The sequence below is a fragment of the Carcharhinus amblyrhynchos genome, chromosome 8, assembly GCF_965287045.1.
Source record: "Carcharhinus amblyrhynchos chromosome 8, sCarAmb.v2.hapA, whole genome shotgun sequence".
NCBI lineage: Eukaryota > Metazoa > Chordata > Chondrichthyes > Carcharhiniformes > Carcharhinidae > Carcharhinus > Carcharhinus amblyrhynchos.
In genome coordinates, this window is record NC_137331.1 from 36,636,131 (window position 1) to 36,657,884 (window position 21,754).

General features: G+C 44.1%; 1 protein-coding gene across 1 annotated transcript in view; it reads right to left on the minus strand.

The window, feature by feature from the left end:
* ctdp1 (CTD (carboxy-terminal domain, RNA polymerase II, polypeptide A) phosphatase, subunit 1) overlaps positions 1-21,754 on the minus strand; it is a 299,871-nt gene that overhangs the window by 79,695 nt on the left and 198,422 nt on the right. Inside the window, exon 12 of the mRNA XM_080193894.1 lies at positions 6,789-7,003. Within this exon, the coding sequence (XP_080050020.1) occupies positions 6,789-7,003 (215 nt within the window). The remainder of the gene's footprint in view (positions 1-6,788; positions 7,004-21,754) is intronic.

Genomic DNA, 21,754 nt, shown 5'->3' on the forward strand with positions numbered 1-21,754 from the left:
AATATCACTTGGCCATCGCCTCCCCTCATCGATTGTTGTCAAAACCCATCTGGTTCATGAATGTCCTTCAAGGAAGGAAACCTGACAAACTTTACTGGTCTGGCCTACATGTGACTCCAGAGCCACAGCAATATGGTTGACTGAAATGGCCCAGATCAAGGGTAATTAGGGATGGGCAACAAATGTTGGCCTTGCCAGTGAAGCCCACATCCCATGAAAGATTTTTTGTTAAAAAGATGTGACAGTCGTATGGCACGGTGGCACAGTGGTTAACATTGCCACAGACCCGGGTTCGATTCCCGGCTACGGTAACTGCGTGGAGTTTGGACATTCTCATATAGATCCCAATAACACTGTCAAATATCCTTTGACCAAAATAGGGTTAATCAGTCCTTAATTGTAATGATTTGGGACGTATCAGCCTACAAGAGACTAGTGATGTATGAAACACTGGATTTTTCTGGGGATTTAATTTCTTAACTATTACCAGTAATGGATTTCTTCTTCATTGCAAGTGCAGTACACCGTACAGGGACACACACTGCTGTTTGTGAAAATGAGTTTGAGGTATACTTCAGCTGTAATGACCTTATGCAGCTTACAATTTAGTTTCACACGGATTCATTTCAGCAACTTTGAATGGCCTATTAACTGCACTCAGAAGCTTGGTTAGGTCCTCAAGTATCACTTATAGCTTCAATTTTCAAAAGAGGATGTCAGCAGATTGGTATAGAGCTCTGCATTAAGAGGCGTGTGATTAAATACCACCCCCCCATCTCCCTGAAACTCTACTAAGTGAGTGCCAGATTTCCTCTATCCACTCCACCAGTTGTTTATTAATCATCCAACCTCTTATAGAGTCATAGAGGTTTACTGCATGGAAACAGGCCCTTTGGCCTAACTTGTCCATGCTGCCCTTTTTTTAAAATCCCTGAGCTAATTCCAATTGCCCGCATTTGGCCCATTTCCCTCTATACCCATCATATCCATGTAACTATTGAAATGCTTTTTAAAAGACAAAATTGTACTCGCCTTTACCAGTGCTCTGTTCTAGACACTCACCACCCTCTGTGTGAAACAATTTGCCCCTCTGGACACTTCTGTATCTCTCCCCTCTCACCTTAAGTCTATGCCCTCTAGTTTTAGACTCCCCTATCTTTGGGAAAAGACTCATTATTTTGTAGGCCTCTATAAGATCACCCCTCAGCCTTCAACGCCCCAGAAAAAAAATGCCCAGTCTATCCAGCCTCTCCTCATAACTCAATCCATCAATACCTGGGAGCATCCTAGTAAATCTTTTCCGCACTCTTTCTAGCTTAATAATGTCCTTTCTATAATAGAGACCAGAATTGCACACAGTATTCCAAGTGTGGCCTTACCAATGTCTTGTACAACCTCAACAATTTATTTAATGTGTTTAAACAATGTATTTTACAACGTACTTTAACAATGTGTTTTAACAATGTATTTAAAAAAAACTACTCCATCCTTAAAGTTACAAAGCCAGATTGGAGCGAGCAAACCCAAATCCATTCCCTGCTTGATCCAAAAACCAAATTCAAATTAAATCTGATTCAGGGTCCCCCACAAGAGAGAGAATCCAAGATACAAGCTGACAAGATACGGCACTGCACCCCATCTTGGGCTTGATCTGATACTTGACCTGAGCCAAAAAGTCGAGAAGTCACCAACTTCTTGTTCCGCACATCTTCAATGCAGTAGAGTAACATTTCAGTAGATACAATCTACCCTACTGCTGGCTGTATTAGTGCCAGAACCATAGTAAAGTCAGTCTGCTTAGGGACAATAATTGCTAGCAGGAAGTCCTTCTCCCCCTTGCTTTTTTTTTATTCATTTGTGGGACATGAGTGTCACTGGCTGGCCAGCATTTATTGCCCCTAGTTGCCCTTGGAGGACAGTTTAGAATCCACCACACTGCTGCGGCTCTGGAGTCACATGTAGACTAGACCAGGTAAGGACAGCAGATTTTCCTCCCTGAAGGATATTAGTGAACCAGCTGGATTTTTCCAACAATTGACAATGATTTCATTGTCATCAGTAGATTCTTAATTACAGATATTTTTTATTGAATTCAAATTCCACCTTCTGCTGCGGCAGGATTCAAATCCAGGTCCCCAGAACACTAGCTGAGCTTCTAATAGATTAATAGTCTATCGATACCATTCGGCTACTGCTGCCCCAATAATGGTGCATGGTTTTTACAGTTCCTAGAAGCCTCCAATTACTCTTGTGCTGTGCTTGACTGAGCTCTGAAAAACTCCTCAGAGACTGGTGTTCCTTCACCAGATTCCCTTTATCTACAAACTCTATTTTACTCCTAAGAGTGCTTAGGTGCAAAGTCAAAATCCGGAGTGTCAGTAGCCCTGATGCTCCTCATTATACACAGCGGTGAGGCTCCCTGATTGGGCAGGCAATCATTACCTCAATCAAGGAGCTCATACTCGAGCCCCGCCTCATGGGCCTCGTTGAGGTCATTACAACCTCGGTTTACCCCAATCACAGTTCCATTCAGTTTGCCGCCATTCTCATTGCATAAGCAAGGTGTTCCTGCCTCCATTGGACTTGGGTCACATATGGTTGAAAATATGTCTTTGTTGGGTATCTTCAGAAGTAGCAAACATTACCTTCAATGGCAGTACGAACACCGCCGGGCACTTATATTTTAGCAGACCTTTAACGAGGGGCCCAGAAAGTATTAATTTGTTTTAACTTCACAGGTCATAGATGCAATGACAGGGATAGATGGGTAACTGAATATTCTTACAATGTGCCATTTTTAAAGTAAATATTGTTTTCCAAGAAAATCAAAGCTACTGAAGATTGCTCATAAGACGGTTTCCATGGTTTTCCACTACCTCCTAGCAACAGCTAAGTACAGGCCCCGAACTCAGAGTTCCCGTCCAGTGATTGCAATAACATTTCATTAGACAGTTCCTTCACTGCAGTGGGCGCAAAACAATGAGGTACTCAAATATTGAATATAACTGCATAGTCAGTCACATGACCAGAATGGAATCATAGAATCCCTATAGCGCTGGAGGCCATTTGGCCCATTGACAACGACAACAATCTCACTCAGGCTCTATTCCTGTAACCCCACAAATTTACCATGCTAATCCCCCTGACGCGAAGGAGAAATTTAGCACGGCCAATCAACCTAACCCACAGATTTTTGGGCCGTGGGAGGAAACTGGAGCACCCGAAGAAAATCCGCACAGACACGGGGAGAATCTGCAAACTCCACACAGACAGTGACCCGAGGCTGGGAATTGAACCCGAGTCCCTGGCGCTGTGAGGCAGCAGTGCTAACCACTGTGCCACGTGCCGTATGGTAGTCATGCCTTTTTAGGAAAAAGATCCTCCGTGGGATGAGGGCGTCACTGGCAAGGTCAGCATTTGTTGCACATCCCCAATTGAACTGAGTGGCTGACTAGGCCATTTCAGAGGATGGTTAAGAGTCAACAACATTGCTGTGGCTCTGGAGTCACATGTAGGCCAGGCTAGTAAAGTTTATCAGATTTCCTTCCCTGAAGGACATTCATGAACCAGATGGGTTTTGACAACAATCAGTGAGGGGAGGTGATGGTCTACTGGGATTATAGAATCCCTACAGTGCAAAAGGAAACCATTTGGCCATTCAAGTCTGCACTAACCACAATCCCATCCAGGCCCTATCCCCATAACCCCACATAGTTAACCTGCTAATCCCCCTGACACTAGGGTCAATTTAGCATGGTCAATCATCTGTCCTGCATATCTTTAGACTGTGGGAGGAAACCAGAGCACCTGGAGGAAAGCCATGCAGACACAGGGAGAACATGCAGATCCACACAGAGTGTGACCCGAGGCAGGTATGAACCTAGGTCCCTGGCGCTGCGAGGCAGCAGTGCTAACCACTGTGCCACCTCTTGCAAGACTATTAACCCAGAAACTCAGCTCATGTTCTGGGGACTCGGGTTTGAATCCCACCATGGCAGATGGTGGAATTTGAATTCAATAATAAAAAAAATCAGGAATTAAGAATCTACTGACGACCATGAAACCATTGTCAATTGTTGGAAAAACCCATCTGGTTCACTAATGTCCTTTAGGGAAGGAAATCTGCCGTCCTTACCTCATCTGGCCTACACGTGACTCCAGAGCCACAGCAATGTGGTTGACTCTCAACTGCTCTCCGAGGGCAACTAGGGATGGGCAATAAATGATGGCCCAACCAGCGACACCCATGTCCCACAAATGAATAAAAAAAAAGACAGTTTCTCAGTCACTATTATTGATACTAGATTTATTAATCAATTTAAATCCACAAGGTGTTTTGGCGTGGAAACAGCTGGGACTCTTATATGAGTCCAGTGACATTATTGCTCTTCCACTGTTTCCCTTATTTTTCTCCTCCTTTACCTCCATCTTTGAATCAAAGAACCTTTTTCTAGCAAAGAATAAGACCATTTGGCCAATTGTTTCGTCTTAGAAAGAGATATCCGATTGGTCCCACTCCACTTCTCTTTTCCCCATATCCCTGCGAATGCTTCCAAGTCAAAAAGTTACCCAGTTTCCTTTTGACGGTTACCATTGGATTGGTTGCCATCACCCTTTTCAGGCGGAGCCTCCCAGATCATTTTAACATGCCGTGTTTTTTTAAAAGATCCTCCTCTCTCTTCTGGTCATTTTACAAGTTATCTTAAATCTATGTCTTCTGGTTCTCAGCCCTCCTGATGGGTGGAAAGTTTCCCCTCGCTTAATAAAACACCGTACAACTTTAAGTTCTATATTAAATCTCTCGTTTAGCCTTCTTTACTCTAAGGAGAGCAATTCCAGCTTCTCAAGTCTCTCCACATAACTGAAGTCTCCCTGTGGTATTATTCTTGAGGATGTTAGCTGACAGTTTTGAGGGTGGCGTGGTGGCACAGTGGTTAGCACTGCTGCCTCACAGTGCCAGGAACCCAAGTTCGTTTCCCGGTTTGCATCACTGTGTGGAGTTTCCTCATTCTCCCCATACCTGCGTGGGTTTCCTCCAGTCCTCCAGTTTCCTCCCACACTCGAAAGATGTGTGGGTTAGGTGTATTGCCCCGTAGTGTCCCGGGATGGGTAGGTTAGAGGGATTAGCGGGGTAAATATGTGGGGTTATGGGGATAGGGTCTGGATGGGATTGTTGTTGGTACATGTTCGATGGACCAAACAGCTTCCTTCTGCACTGTCGGGATCCTATGAAAGTATCCGCAGATGTCGCTGATCCTCATGTATTTAATTCAAGCAATTATTTCTGACAGATGTCTAAACAGCGAGTATTAAGTATGCAAAATGAGTTTCTTTTCTGTGGCTTAATATGCGACTCACCAATATCTACTTGTTGGGTCACTGGTAGACCTTCACAGTCGTTAGCTTAATCCTATGGTAAGTGTGATTTTAGTATGCCCCATACACAACCAAAGAAAAGGATCTTGGGCAGGGAATTGGAATGACCGTGCATCAAATTTACAAAATACCCTTTGCAACAATATCCCGAAGGTCACCATATCCAGAAGCTGAACTGAACCAGGCACAGGCCTACAGGAGGACAGTAGAAACTGGAAACTCCAAACAAATAGCTCACCATCTGACCCTCGTATCTTCTCCATCAACTGCAAGGCTGGAGTGAGGAACAGGATGGAGTCCGCCTGCATCAATCAAGCTGCAGAGACACTGGAGGAGTTCAGCAGCTTCTCCTGTGGATGTGCTTTTTTGGTCATCACATCGCCATGGGGACAGAATATCGCCCACCCCACAGAGTGTGCTACAGGTTCACCAATCTCAGTTGGCGAATAAGGAGAAACACTGAGGCTTCCCTTAGGTGGTACCGAGGAGGTGAAAGGGGAAACAACACAAATATACAGACCAGGATCTCAACCAGAGGCCTGCAGTACGAACTGGAATAGACTTTAATAAATAAGTAAACCTTACTTTGTCACAAGTAGACTTACATTAACGCTGCAATGAAGTTACTGTGAAAATCCCCTAGCCACTTGCCGATGATATACTTGCATGTTAAGTAGTTTGCCAACACACACACATGCGCATACACACATACGTATATACATACGTACACACACACACTTGCAGAGACACGGACACACCACACACATGTGCAAGGAGACACAAACATAGACACACACCACACACACACAAACTCAGGTACACGGACAGACACATACACATGCAGACACATGCGCACACAGACAAATACGCACTCACAGACACACAAAGCTGACATGTTGCAAGACCACTGGAGCAAGGTAGCAATGGAAGCTTGCAGAACGCTAACCCACCTGGGAATCAGTGGCTATGGGAGAGATAGTGTGAAAAGGTCACAAAAAAACTATTTGCCAATGATTAAATTTTATATCAACGTTACTCTCTTCACATCTGCCATTATAAAAGACACTTTCGGGTGGTATATACCAGACCTGAGCAGTAAGAGAACTTCAGCCAAGTTATGTAGTTTTTAGCAGTTTGTATTATGAAGCTCATGTCTTTAAGCAATATCTTAGAGCGTAACTTGGCATGTGAAGGAGTTCCACTGGCCACTGAAACAACTGTGAAACAAAACCTCTTTGAAGCCTCAGCATTCAGCTGATGAGAATCAATAGTCTTCAAAGTCAAAATGAAGTTAAACTTCCAGCAAATGGTGACGGACTAATGTGATGGAAGCTTTTAGGTCGTAATTAATCTGGTGCTGAAAATATTAAAGTTCTCTTTGCAGAAGTAGAAATAAAAAGAAGAACGCCTACCTGGGAACTCTGCCCGTTAAGCTTTCTTCACTCGAGGATGATTTAGGTCTTCTTTCTACATCAGGTTTCAGATTTTCAGTCGCTCCACTTTGCACTGTCTGCTTGTCCTCCTGCTGCGTCTCCTCCTGGGGCTGCGTACACTGCTGCTCTTCCATCTTTTCTTCTTTTTCGCTCTCACTTTCATTGTCACTATCTTCGCCCAAGATGTCGTCCACCTGCCAAATAGGGTAACATCATTAAATTAATACAACTACAAAGGGTTGAGAATGTAGCCCAGTCCATCATGCAAACCAGCCTCCCATCCGTTGACTCTGTCTATACTTCCCACTGCCTCAGAAAAGCAGCCAGCATAAAGACCCCACACACCCCAGAAACTCTCTCCTGCACCTTCTTTTGTCGGAGAAAAGATACAAAAGTCTGAGGTCATGTACCAACCAACTCAAGAACAGCTTCTTCCCTGTTGCCAACAGACTCTTGAATGGATCTATCATGTATTAAGCTGATCTTTCTCTTCATCTTACCTCTAAATGCAACACCTGACCCTGTATCCTATCCTTTCCTTTTCCCATACGTACTCTATCAACACTATGCTTTGTCTGTGTAGCAATACTTATCACTGTATCCCAATAAATGTGACAGTAATAAATCAAATCAAAAAAGAATTACACAGGGGAATGGAAACATGTTACTGGTCTCCAAATGGTCTCCAGGGGCAACACAGTGACACTGCTGCCTCATCGCACCAGAGACCCAGGTTCAATTCTAGCCTTGGGTGACTGTCTGTGTGGAGTCTGCACGCTCTCCGTGTGTCTGTGTGGGTTTTTATCCCACAGTCCGAAAGACGTGCTGGTTAGGTTGCATTGGCCATTCTAAATTCTCCCTTGGTGTACCTGGAGCTGGAGTGTGATGACTCGGGATTTCCACAGTAACTTCACTGCAGTGTTAATGTAAGACCACTTCTGACATTAATAAATAAATAACCTGAAACTTAATACTTTGGTGCTGTAATCTGTTCTTCCACTCCTCAAACATTTATTCCATAAAATTAAGTAACACGTTAAAAAAAAGTTGCTTTTTGAGGAAAAAGAAACAATCTTGACTGTACTAGGGCAGCACAGTAGCACAATGGTTAGCACTGCTGCCTCATAGTGCCAGGGATCCGGGTTCAATTCCGGCCTGGGGTGACTGCCTGTGTGGAGTCTGCACGCTCTCCCTGTGTCTGTGTGGGTTTTTGTCCCACAGTCCGAAAGATGTGCTGGATAGGTTGCATTAGCCATGCTAAATTCTCCCTCAGTGTACCTGGAGCTGGGGTATGGCGACTCGGGATTTTCACAGTAACTTCATTGCAGCGTTAATATAAGACCACTTGTGACACTAATAAATAAATAACCTGAAACTTAATATGTTGGTGCTGCAATCTGTTCTTCCACTCCTCAAACATTTATTCTATAAAATTAAGTAACACATTAAAAAAAGTTGCTTTTTGAGGAAAAAGAAACAATCTTGATTGTACTAAGGCAGCACGGTAGCACAATGGTTAGCACTGCTGCCTCATAGCGCCAGGGACCCTGGTTCAATTCCGGCCTGGGGTGACTGTCTGTGTAGTTTGCATGTTCTCCCCATGCCTGCGTGGGTTTTCTCCCACAGTCCAAAGATATGCAGGTTAGGTTGATTGGTCGTGCTAAGTTGCCCCTTAGTTACAGGGGGATTGGGAGGGTAAATATATGGGGTTACGGGGACAGGATGTGGGTGGAATTGTTGTTGGTGCAAACTCAATGGGCTAAATGGCCTCCTTCTGCATTGAAGATTCTATAGCCATCGCTAGTGTTTATGCCCCACATGATCCTTCCTCTACTTTCCCTCATTTAACCCCATCAACTTATCTTTCCAGTGCTTTCTCTCTCATGTGTTTGTCCAACTTCCCATAAACTCATCTCTGCTATTCACCTCAATCACTCCTTCAAACTCCGCATTCTAAGCCACTCTGCTGGTGTTAACAGGAACTCGCTCCAGGCACTCATATTAAGGAAGCTTGCATATTTTGCACCGGTGATGTGAACAGGAGGGGAGTGTTTGGAGAGAGAGACAGAGGGACAGCAAGGCAAAACACGTGGTAAACCTGGAAGACCCAAGATGACCTGGATGGATAATATCAGAATGTGGACTGGCCTCTCTATAGGATGGTCAGTGAGGGAGGCAAAAGTTCAAAATCAGTGGAGAAAGCCTGTTCATTGTGTGGCCAACCCTCAGAATGAGGACAGAGAGGCGATGGCCTAGTGGTATTATTGCTAGATTATTAATCCAGAAAATCAGCTAACGTTCTGGGGATCCAGGATCGAATTCTGCCATGCAGATGGTGGAATGCATTCAACAAACAATATCTGGAATTTGGAATCTACTGATGACCATGGAATTATTGTCAATTGTTGGAAAAACACAGTTGAGAGTCAACTACAGTGCTGTGGGACTGGAGTTACTTATAGGCCAGACCAGGTAAAGACAGCAGATTTCCTTCCCTAAAGGTCATTCGTGAACCAGATGGGTTTTTCCGACAATGGTTTCATGGTCATCACTCGATTCTTAATTTCAGATATTTTTTGTTGAATTCAAATTTTCACCATCTGCTGTGGTGGGATTTGAACCCGGGTCACCAGAACATTAGCTGAGTTTCTGGATTAATAGTCTAGCAATAATACCAGTAGGCCATCGTCTCCCCTCATCGATTGTTGTCAAAACCCATCCGGTTCATGAATGTCCGTTAGGGAAGGAAATCTGCTGTCCTTACCTGGTCTGGCCTAAGTGTGACTCCAGAGCCACAGCAATGTGACTGACTCTTAAATGCTCCCTCAAGGGCAACTAGGGATGAGCAATAAATGCTGACCAGCCAGTGATGCCCACATCCCCCGAACGAACGAAAAGAAGAATCCACTCTCAGGGTGAAGGAGTATTTCTGCCAAGTTCCCTGCTGGATTGTTAGTGACTATCTTATATTAATGGCCACTTGATTGTGTCTCCCCATCAGTGGAAATATCATCTCCATAAGATTATCCCTATCAAACCCATTCACAATTTTCAAGACCTCTATCATGCACATCTCCGCCCTCGCTTTTCTCATGAACCTCAGCTGGTTCAGTCTTGCCCGATGGCTGTACCCTCTCAAGCTTGATTCAGAATGGTTTTGTGTGCACGCAGTGCCAAGTGACAGCTCTCGCTTGCGCTATTTGAGAAGTGTATCCACTCCTCCATTCAATGATCCCTGCCTCACGCAGTCCAATCTGCCTGTGGCCAAGGGCATAGAGAATTGCCAACACTTAAGCATGCCACCCTCACCGATAACCTGGCAGTTCAGCAATACTTTCAGGAAAGCATCCATCACCCACAAATCTCTTCTTTTCTAAAAATTTTTGCTGCCAAATATTACCTTTGTCCCAATGTAATCTTAGGCAGAGTTCAGCGGTCAAGGAATAGTGGAACAGACACACATATTTCTTCAAACTATTAATCCTGGACAGAGTGCACTGTTTCCTCACACTCCCTAAGTGCTGGGAGCACGATTTGAAGCCACAGTCTCCTGATTCAGACACGTGAGGGTTGCCAATGATGACCCAGCAGTACCAATTGCATTAATGAGAACATTAGCAAGTCCTGGATAAATGTTCGCAAGTAAACCTCTGCACAATATTTAATTATAGAATCTCTACAGTGCAGAAGACCCATCGAGCCTGTACCGACAACAACCCTACCCAGGCCTTATCCCCATAACCCCATGTACTTACCCGGTGGCACCTTGGTTAGCACTGCTGTCTCACAGTGCCAGGGGCCCGGATTCAATTTCCGGCTTGGGTCACTGTCAGTGTGGAGTTTGCATGTTCTCCCCGTGTCTGCATGGGTTTCCTCCGGGTGTTCCGGTTTCCTCCCACAGTCCAAAGGTGTGCGGGTTAGGTGGATTGGCCATGCTAAATTGCCCCTTAGTGTCGGGGGCTACCTAGGGTAAATGTATGGACTAATGGGGATAGGACCTGGCTGAGAGTGTGGTTGGTGCAGGCCCCCTCTGAATTTTATTTATTATTTTGTTTATTTATTGCACTTTTATAACAGGCTGCTCAGGCACACCTTTAAAACTGTGGGGTTCCATTATATGAAGTGGTTAATTTGCTTCAACATGTACCAACAAGGACACATGGTGTGCACAGTGTTCACCGTGACTTGCCATACTCTACGCTGTGGCCTCAGTTGCCCAGCAACTGTCTAATTTAACTAAGCTCAGCAAAGTGGGGTTCTTAATTCCGATCTATACATGGTGCCATACCTATATCCGCCAGGGTTTAGTCATGAAAAAGAGGATTGTTATGCTCAACACAGTCTGCTGGTAGGGGTACAAGAGCAATCTGACGGATCCGGAACACAGTACGCAATGCAAGACATCTGTGTGATTAAAACCATTACTAATATCCTGTTGCAAGTGCTCTGAGACTAGAATCTACAAACTAATTTACATGCTGTTCATAGATCACAGCTCAGCACAGATAATAAAACCCAATGATATCTGCCAACTCTGTGAATCCAATTAGTTCCCCAACAGTACCTTCCCATCAGCATCCTTGCTCAAACAAACAAGCCATCTGACTTTGGAAACACAAGGGGAACCTTCATTGTACCACAGCTAAAATCTACCGTGTTAGTTCAGGATGATCAGAATGTGACACGAGGCAAGAAATGTTCAGAAGAGAAAACCAGTTTGCAATAGTTCGAACTTATGTTCGCTCCATGCTTAAATGGGACAGTAGATCCTGCTCTCAATGTTTCCCATTCTTTCTCTCTCTCTCCTTCCTTCCTGAAGACCGTGACCCATTTGTCAGGTAACATTTCTGGGACCTTGACAATCTTTACCCAGAGAGGGCAATTGCATGCTAGCTAATCCAGACAACAAATGGTTAAAATTTATTTATTAGCATTTTAAATAAGGCTTGTTTCTTCAGAAGGAATTCTTCAAAATTTAGCCAATGAAAATACAATAAAACTTGCTCCAGCTTATAAATCAAAGACAGGATTTAATAAAGAAATATCATTACTCCAAAATTGGAGCCTTGCCACGGGTCATTTCCTACAACTATGTTCCTTATTTATAGTGAATCACTAGTCAGCTGACCACGACATCATTCTGTAATTGGTTCCATGATTTACTGGGTCAGCTGACCCTTACATCTTGTTTCCATTGGTCAAATTACATCCAATACAGAGCTGTCACTGGTTACATTCTAACAAGGCTTATATCAACACTGCACTGAGGTTACTGTGAAAATTCCCTAGTTTAAATTGATTTATTAGTGTCACACGTAGGCTTACATTAACAGTGCAATTAAGTTACGGTGAAACTCCCTTAGTCGCTACACTCGAGCACCTGTTCAGGTACACTGAGGGAGAACTTAGCATGGCCAATGCACCTGACCAGCATGTCTTTCGGACTGTGGGAGGAAACTGGGCATCCAGAGGAAATCTACATAGATACGGGCAAAATGTGCAGACTCCGCACAGACAGTGACCCAAGACAGGAACTGAAAGCAGGTCCCTGGTATTGTGAGACAGCAGTGCTAACCACTGTGCCACCATGGCACCAACGCCTCTATTTTCTCAGAAGACTGAGAAAATTTGGCATGCCTGCTACGACTCTCACCCATTTTTACAGATGCACCATAGAAAGCATTCTTTCTGGTTGAATCACAGCTTGGTATGGCTCCTGCGCTGTCCAAGAAACTAAAGGGTTGTGAATGAAGCCAATCCATCACACAAACCAGCCTCCCATCCATTGACTCTGTTTACACTCCCGGCTGCCTCAGCAAAGTAGCCAGCATAATTTAGTACCCCATACTCCATATACTCTCTTCCACTTCTTCCGTCAGGAAAACAATACAAAAGTCTGAGGACTTGTTCCAACTAAATCGAGAATAGCTTCTTCCCTGCTGCCATCAGACTTTTGAAGGAACCTACCTTGTATTAAGTCGATCTTTCTCTACACCCTGGCTATGACTGTAACACTACATTCTGCACTCTCTTGTTTCCTTCTCTATTAATGGTATGCTTTGTATAGCATGCAAGAAACAATACTTTTCATTGTATACTAATACATGTGACAATAATAAATCAAATCAAAAAGTTACCAATGCATCATTTACAGAGGAGTTGTATCACCCCCACTCAACCAACCCCCACTCAACCAACCCCCTCCCCCAACAAAAGAAACTTCTTCGATTATCCTGTTATCTATTTCACTGTTGTCTGCGCCATCTTTCTCTACACAAGCTGGCTCCTGCATTTCCCACAATACATTTGGGGCGACACAGTGGTTAGTGCTGCTGCTTCACAGCTCCAGGGACCCGGGTTCGATTTCCAGCTTGGATCACTGTCTGCGTGGAGTTTGCATGTTCTCCCCGTGTCTGCGTGGGTTTCCTCCGGGTGCTGCGGTTTCCTCCCACAGCCCAAACATGCGCAGGTTAGGTGGATTGGCCAAGCCAAATTGATCTTAGTGTCAGGGTAAATATGTGGGGTCATGGGAATAGGGCCTGGGTGGGATTGTAGTCGATGCAGACTTGAAGGGCCGAAAGGTCTCCTTCTGCCCTGTAGGGATTCTATGACAACACGGGATGCTGTTCAATGAGCAAATGATTTGGGATGGTCTGCAGTCGCCTACATCTCTGCAATGGAAACACATGCCTTCATTTTCAATTGGAAAAGTAAATCATAAATGGTAGCAGCACAGCCAAGGGGAAACATCATACTCACGGCAATGAGTACATTATTGAACGTTTTTAATTAAATAAGTCTGAATTTGATGCTAGGCTTATGAAAGACAATGCCTCCACTGTCAATGTTGTCTTTCTGTGATGTGTCAGATTGTGTGTTGTAATTACATCCGGCACAATCACTGCTGTCCTGAGCACTGCTGTTTGAATTGGAATTTCTGAGCCTTGTTCGGATTAAAAATAATTCACTTTCTGTTTAGTTGGAACAAGCAAACATGAAGCAGGGGCAAACAAGTATTACTGTCAACTTGTGAGCACAGGAGGAGTGTCCCCACTGCTGGCCAGGCGACTCAGCAGACAGCAGTGTTGCTCTAGGTCTGTGTGGGCCAGTGTATTGCAAAGTGCTCCTACTCTGTGAGCCACTGACAGCATCAAAGAGGCAACAGGTTGCTCACTAACTGATTCCAAACCATGTACAGCTAGGGAGAGTCCATCCTTTGGCACTGAACAATGTGTAATATATTCTGGGGCAGCACAATGGTTAGCACTGCTGCCTCACAGTGCCAAGGACCCGGGTTCAATTCCTGGCTTGGGTAACTGTGTGGAGTAGCACATTCTCCCCATGTCTGCATGGGTTTCCTCTGGATGCCCTGGTTTCCTCCTACAGTCCAAAGGTGTGCAGGTTTGGTGGATTGAGAATCCTAAATTGCCCCTTAGTGTTCAAAGATGTCAGGTTACGTGGATGGACCATGCTAAATTGCCCCTTAGTGACCAAAGATGTGCAGGTTAGGGGGATTGGCCAAGCTAAATTGTCCCTTAATAAAATTAATGTTTATCTGTTAGGCACAAGTAAGGCTTACATTAACACTGCAATGAAGTTACTGTGAAAATCAGCCAAACATATATGTCCTAGATGGATTGGCCAGGCTAAATTGCCCGTTAGTGGTCAAAGATGGGCAGATAAGAGGGCCACGATCAGTGAGCAGGATTACAGGGAGAAGATGGGGACCGAGGTACAGTGCTCTTTCAGAGAGTCGGTGTATACTCAATGGGCTGAATGGCCTCCTTCTGCAGTGTAAAGACACTATGGGTAAGACCTGCATTTATCAACACAACTTGCGTAATAATAAAGCCCAAGAAGAACTAGGTATTTTGAAAGAATTAATTCTTGGGAGATGGCTGTAATTTGTTTGGTCAGAAGAATAGAACTTGTCAATGAGAGAAATAAATTGATAAATAACAATAAACACCACTGAATCACTGGCGTAAGGAACAGCTAATACATTAGGCATGTTTCATGAAAGGTTTTACTGGGGCCACCTTTCCTGTCCTGCCATAAATCATAGCTATAAAATGTTAACAGCGTTAATCCCACATGAGTGATAATGTGTTGAGAGCAAGCGAACATTCTGAGTCAGATCATTTCCATAGCCCTCCAAAGATCCAGCTGCAGATTCCAGTGGGCAGTGCCTGAGTGGTGAGGATGGGGAAACTGCATGCCAAGGTGGGGACAGGGGATGCTTAAGGTGGGCCTGGGGGTGTGGGAGGGAGGCAGAGGCCTCTCTACAAAGACAATGAAGTGAGGAGGGCACCCACCTGTGTCCTGATCTTTATTATTGTCACATGTATTAGTATACATTGAAAAGTATTGTTTCTTGTGCGCTATGCAGACAAAGCATACCACTCATAGAGAAGGAAAGGAGAGAGTGCAGAATATAGTGTAGAGAGAGATCAACTTAGTGTGAGGTAGGTTCATTCAAAATTCTGAAGGCAGCAGGGAAGAAGCTTTATGTTGAGTTGGTTTGTACATGACCTCACACTTTTGCATCTTTTTCTCGACAGAAGGAGATGCAAGAGAGTACATCCGGGGTGTGTGGGGTCCTTAATTATGCAGGCTGCTTTCCTGAGTCAGTGGGAAGTGTAGACAGTGTCAGTGGGTGGGAGGCTGGTTTGAGTGATGGACTGGGCTTCCTTCATGACCCTTTGTAGTTTCTTGCGATCTTGGGCAGAGCAGGAGCTATACCGAGCTGTGATACAACCAAAAAGATCGCTTTCTATGCTGCGAATAAGCTGTGTAAATTATTTATTTATTTGTTCATGGGATATGAACACATTTACTAGTTGCACACCCTTCTTTGTTAATGTCATAAATTCCAGTGGAAGTCTTTTCATATGAGGGGATAATATTGATACAGGAGAGCTGTGACACGAAGTACTAATCGTACCACGTGACTCCTTGTTTATTTCCATCACTCTTAACGATGTAATGGATGGAAAGATTAGAACTACACATGCATAGAGTTGGCAGATGCAGGCGATTAAAGGATCACAATGCGTGCACTAAAAATTCTGGGGGGGGTTTGCAAGGCATCTCATTCTGTTAGCTGCTTTCCCCAAAGCCACTGAGGGAGAGGGTTAAAAGGGAAATGAAACCTCCACAAAGGATAGAAAGCAGACCGCAAGTTGACCGGACTGCTCATTGCCAATGGCACCCCCTATATATCTGGCTCTCTGTTGACTTAGACCCTATCTGGACACTTCATCTTTACAGATGGGGCACACAACTGCTACTGTACATTGGTGGTGGAGAAAGTGAACGTTTAAGGTGGTAGATGGAGTGCCTGTCAAACAGGCTGCTTTGTCCTGGGTGGTGTTGAGCTTTTTGCATGTTTGGAAACACTTCTTGAAACATTCTTCCAACTTGTGTCTTGTAGGAGGACACGCTTTGGGAAATCAGGAACTGAGTTAACTGCCGCAGAATTCCTAGCCTCTGACCTCTTTACGTTGCACAATGCACCATGAACGTTGGTGATTAACAGTTTTCCTTCTGTCCCCAATGGAGTCAGGGTCAGAGTGCAGTTAGCTATGAAGTAGGGTGATAGTTCCTGTTGCACACCACATTGGCTTGACATCAAGAAGAGTACAAGTTCTCTACAATCTTCAATCTGATTTACAAAGTGCGCCATGAGTTTAATGAACTCTTGGGAAATCTGCATGACCTCAATCTGATTAATTGGGACAAGAGATTCCTGCCTCATAGGATCCTACAGTGCAAAAGGAGGCCATTCGGCCCATCGAGTCTGCACCGACCACAATCCTACTCAGGTTCTATTCCCTTAACACCATGCATTGACCCTGTTGATCCCCCTGGACACTAAGGGACAATTTACCATGACTAATCAACCTAACTCGCACATCTTTGAACTGTGGGAGGAAACTGGAGCACCTGAAGGAAACCCATGCAGACACGGGGAGAATGTGCAAACTCCACACAGACAGTGACCTGAGGCCGGAATTGAATCCGGGGCCCTGGCGCTGTGAGGCAGCACTGCTAACCACCATGCCATCGTGCCTCCAAAATTTTTATACTAATCGCTGAGGACAGATTGCTTCCAACTTGGCTTCAACCTGTCGAGGAAAAACAATGGAATCCAAATTGCAGCTACTCTGACACTGAGACACAAAGTGATGTCAGGACAGTGGTCAAAAGCTTGGTAAAAAGGGAAGGCTTTGAGGAACTGAGAGCTTGAGGGAAGGAGTTCAATTGTTCAGTATGAGAAAGGGCCAATTAAGCAGTAATTACGTAAATTCAGCGAGCAGAAGAATCAAGATGTATTCAACATATGATGACGGAATGACTAGGTTAGGATTGTTTTCACTGGAGTTCAGATGAATCTCTTAAAGACTTATAAAATTCTATGAGGACTATACAGGGCAGATGCAGGGAGAATGCTCCTAATGGTGAGGAGTCCAGAACGAGGGGTAACAGTCTGAGGATTCAGGGTAGACCATTTAGGATGGAGGTGAGGAGACATTTCTTCACCCAAGGAATGGTGAGCCTGTGGAATTCATTACCACAGGAAGTAGTTGATGCCAAAACATTGAATGTATCCATGAGATGGCTAGATATAGCATTTGGGGCAACTGGATCAAAAGTTATGGGGAGAAAGCAGGATTAGGCTATTGAGTTGGATGATCAGCCATGATCATAATGAATGGCGAAGCAGGCTCGAAGGGCCAAATGGCCTCCTCCTGTTCCTATCTTCTATGTTTCTCCTCAGGGGAAACAAAAACACCAATGAAAATATGTTTGAAAATCACTTTTTCAATGAATGCAAGCACCATCTCATGGGACACAAGAAATATTCCACTGGACTGAACTCTCTTAAATTCCACCAACTAAAAATAAAGTATCTTTGTGGCCTGTGAATCATTGTGGCACTTTCTTTTATATTGTAGAACAAGCACAAGTATCTGAATATTTATCTGGATAAGTTGTGCATTTTACTCATTCGAACTTAAACAGGAGTTTAACATTGTTCCTGTTTGAAAATGTGGGACAAACACAAGAATTTTCCACTTGGAATTGATTTATTATTGTCACATATATTGGGATACAGCGAAAAGTATTGTTTCCTGCGCTATACAAAGCGTACTGTCTGTAGAGTACTCGGGCAATGGCACACAGTGGCACAGTGGTTAGCACTCCTGCCTCACAGTGCCAGAGACCCAGATTCGATTCCTTGCTTGGGTGACTGTCTGTGTGGAGTTTGCACGTTCTCCCCATGTCTGCACGGGTTTCCTCCAGGAGCACCGATTTCCTCCCACAGTCCAAAAATGTGTGGATTAGGTTGATTGGCCATGGTAAATTGACCATTAGTGTCAGAGGGATGAGCAGGGTAAATACATGGGGTTACTGGGATAGGGCTTGGGTGGGATTATTGTCTGGGCAGGCTCAATGGGCCGAATGGCCTCCTTCTGCAGTGCAGGGATACTACGATTCTATGAGAAGGAAAGGGGAGGGGGCAGAATGTAGTGTTGTGGTTACAGATAGAGTGAAGAGAAAGATCAGCTTAATGTGTGGTAGGAACATTCAAAAGTCTGATGGGCAGCAGGGAAGAAGCTGTTCTCGAGTTGAATCAGACCTTTCTGAAATCAATCTGCTGTCCAGCTGTTTGCCAAAGTGCTGTGCTGCACCCACAAAAATCAGCAGGAGTGCCAAATGCAAATAGCATGTCAAGGAAGGAAATCTGCTGTCCTTACCTGGTCTGGTCTACATGTGACTCCAGAGCCACAGCCATGTGGTTGACTCTCAACTGCCCACTGAAATCGCCCAGCAAGACACTTAAGCAATTAGGGATGGGCAATAAATGCTGACCAGCCAGTGATGCTCACGTTCCATGAATGAATTAAAAAAAATTACAGGACAAAGATGACAGGTTCAGAGTATTAACACTTGCATTGTAAGTTGTGGCACTTAGAGGAGACACTTCTTCAAATGTACCTCCTTGACCAAACCATGTTGGCTGTTGTTGAACGCAGTTTTACATACGCTCCTATGAAGCAACTATAACATTTTATTACCTTAAAAGCACTACAGAAATGTAAGTTGGGGTTTCTATATAAATGAGCTTGGAAGATCAAAAGAGACACTCAGTGACTGAATTCCGAGTTAAGATGCTGCGGTCATTTTTCCATCCATTTTACAAGAACAATCATAAATGCTTTTAAACCAAACCTTCCATGGGGGAAAGCATTTCTGTAAAGCGTCTGCAAGAGGTACTACATTCAAACGCCAACCACCGCAATCGATTTTCTTTTTTATTACTAACTCAATCACTTTCTTTGATGCTTAAATCACAATTGATTCAGGCTGATCTCGGAGGCTATGTTGCTGGTAACAAACGCCAGGGATGGGGGACTTCAAATATGTAGAGGGACTAGAGAAGTAGGATTGCATCTTTCAGATCAGAGATGGTTCAAAAGACTGAGCAGAGGTATTCAACTGAGTTAGAAAGCATTTGCTAAGATGACTAAAGCAAAACTATTTCCATTAGTGTACCTTGAAGAAATTTTTTAAAATCGTGATCTCTGCAGCTCGCACAGTCAGTGTTTCTCAGCTCACAACTTTAGCTGATGTCATTGTTGCCAGGCTGACTATGTCCTCTTATTGCTACTTAAGTGGTTTAAATGGCGTTGTCTATGTTCACTCTGGGATCAGTTTTATGATCGTAGAATTGAATGATTGAGTCATAGAATTCTACAGTGCAGAAGGAGGCCATTTGGCTCATCAAGTCTGCACCGACCACAATTCCACCCAGGATCTATCCCCACAACCCCATGCATTTACCCCCTGACACTAAGGGGCAAGTTAGCATGATCAATCCACCTAACTTGCACATCTTTGGAATATGGGAGGAAACTGGAGCACCTGGAGGAAACCCACGCAGACGTGGGGAGAATGTGCAAACTCTACAAAGACAGTTACCCAAGCCGGGAATTGAACCCAGGTCCCTGGTGCTGTGAGGCAGCAGTGCTAACCACTGTGTCACTATGTCACTCAAATCCTCCATTGTTAAGAGGATAGTAATGTATTTTTGGAAACTTTTTTTTATTTTCAGTTTGGAGCTACAGGTTTGAGTTTGAGTTTTAGAAGGGACAGCAAGCTAAAAAGAAGTGTTTTCTCTCTCTCCCTATTGTTTTGAAAATTCTGTTGGTAGCTGAAAACAAGATCTTGCTTTCCTGAAGGGCAAAAATCTGCTGTTGTTGGCGGCTAGCCAGAGTCTCTCTGGCGTTTTAGGAGGCTGTCTTGTCTTCAGACTGTTTGGAGTGAATCCAGAGGCTTCAACAAAAAGACTCAATTTCCAGTATAATAAGAGCAAAATCTTGCGGATACTGGAATCTGAGACAAAAACAGAAAATGCGGAAAATCTCAGCAGGTCTGACAGCATCTGTGGGGAGAGAATGGAGCCGTTTCAAGTCTGGATGATCCTTCGTCAATTTCCAGAATCTGATTAATGAATTGTTTATGGAGGTTGGTTTGATCGGGACAGCTTGTATATATTCATGATCATGACTGTTTCTTGTTTGTAATTGATAAAAGTTCTTGTTAGTTTTCTTACTATACATGTTAACTATATTCGCAAATACACTTTGTTTGATAGAAGCTCCTTAGTGGGTCATTTGAATCATACCTGAGGTGAAACATCTCATGCTTATCCTAGCCAAATTCAAGATGCAAAACGTATGATTTAGACAGGCACCATGAAACACTTTGGAGTTTCTAACCTGAACCATAACACCATGACCAGAGAGTTGGGAAGCAGAGGATAGATTTGAAGTAACTGGCAAAAAGACCAGCAAGACGGGTAAGAAGAATTGTTTTTAATGCAGTAAAGTGCTGTGATCTGGAAGGCATTGACTTAAAGGTGGTGGATGCAGATTCAGTAGTATCGTTCAAAAGAGTGTTGGGCAAATACTTGAAGTGGAAGAAATAGCAGGGCTATGGGGAGAAAGGGGGATTAACTGGGTAGATCTTCCAGAGACACAGCAGATGGACCAAATCCTCCCAGCTTCCCATGCACTGACTCTGTCTACATTTCCTGCTGCCTTGGCAAAGCAGCCAGCATAATTAGGGACTCCAAGCACCCCGGACATTCTCTCTTCCACCTTCTTCCGTCGAGAAAAAGATACAGAAGTCTGAGGTCACATACCAACCGACTCAAGAACAGCTTCTTCCCTGCTGCCATCAGATTTTTGAATGGACCCACCTCGCATTAAGTTGATCTTTCTCTATAACCTAGCTATGATTGTAACACTGCATTCTGCACTTTCTCCTTTCCTTCTCTATGAACGGTATATGCTTTGTCTGTACAGCGCGCAAGAAACAATGCTTTTCATTGTATACTAATACATGTGGCAATAATAATAAATAGCAGCAAAGTGGCCTCTTCCTGCACTGTATAATTCTATGACTAGACATAGACATAGGGGATTGATTCCAATCCAGCGCTCCCAATAAGGAATGGCACTAGCAGGTCACTCAACTCAAACCACCGAGGGCGTAGATTCTTTACTTAGTAAAATTAATGAAGAGTACATGCTGGGTTGTCCAATCCAATTCTCCTCATGATTTGCTTTTTGGAAGTGCTGTTGACGTACAGAAGTATCAGATCACAGAGTCGCTCACTGAACCAACGGACTCTGACAAACTATGTTTCTACTGCAGCGATATAATATTCCCGTACATCCACAACTGACCTTCCATCACCGCAAACAAGGCAAGGTTAAGGTAAAAGCTCAAATAAAACACAGGGACAAAAGTAGGCAAGCTTGCTAAATTGTCCCATGCACGGGATCAATTAGGAAGCTTTGTGGCACAATGGAGTAATGTTCCTGTCTCTGAGCCTGAAGCTCTGGGTTCGAGTCCTGCCCTAGGACTTACTG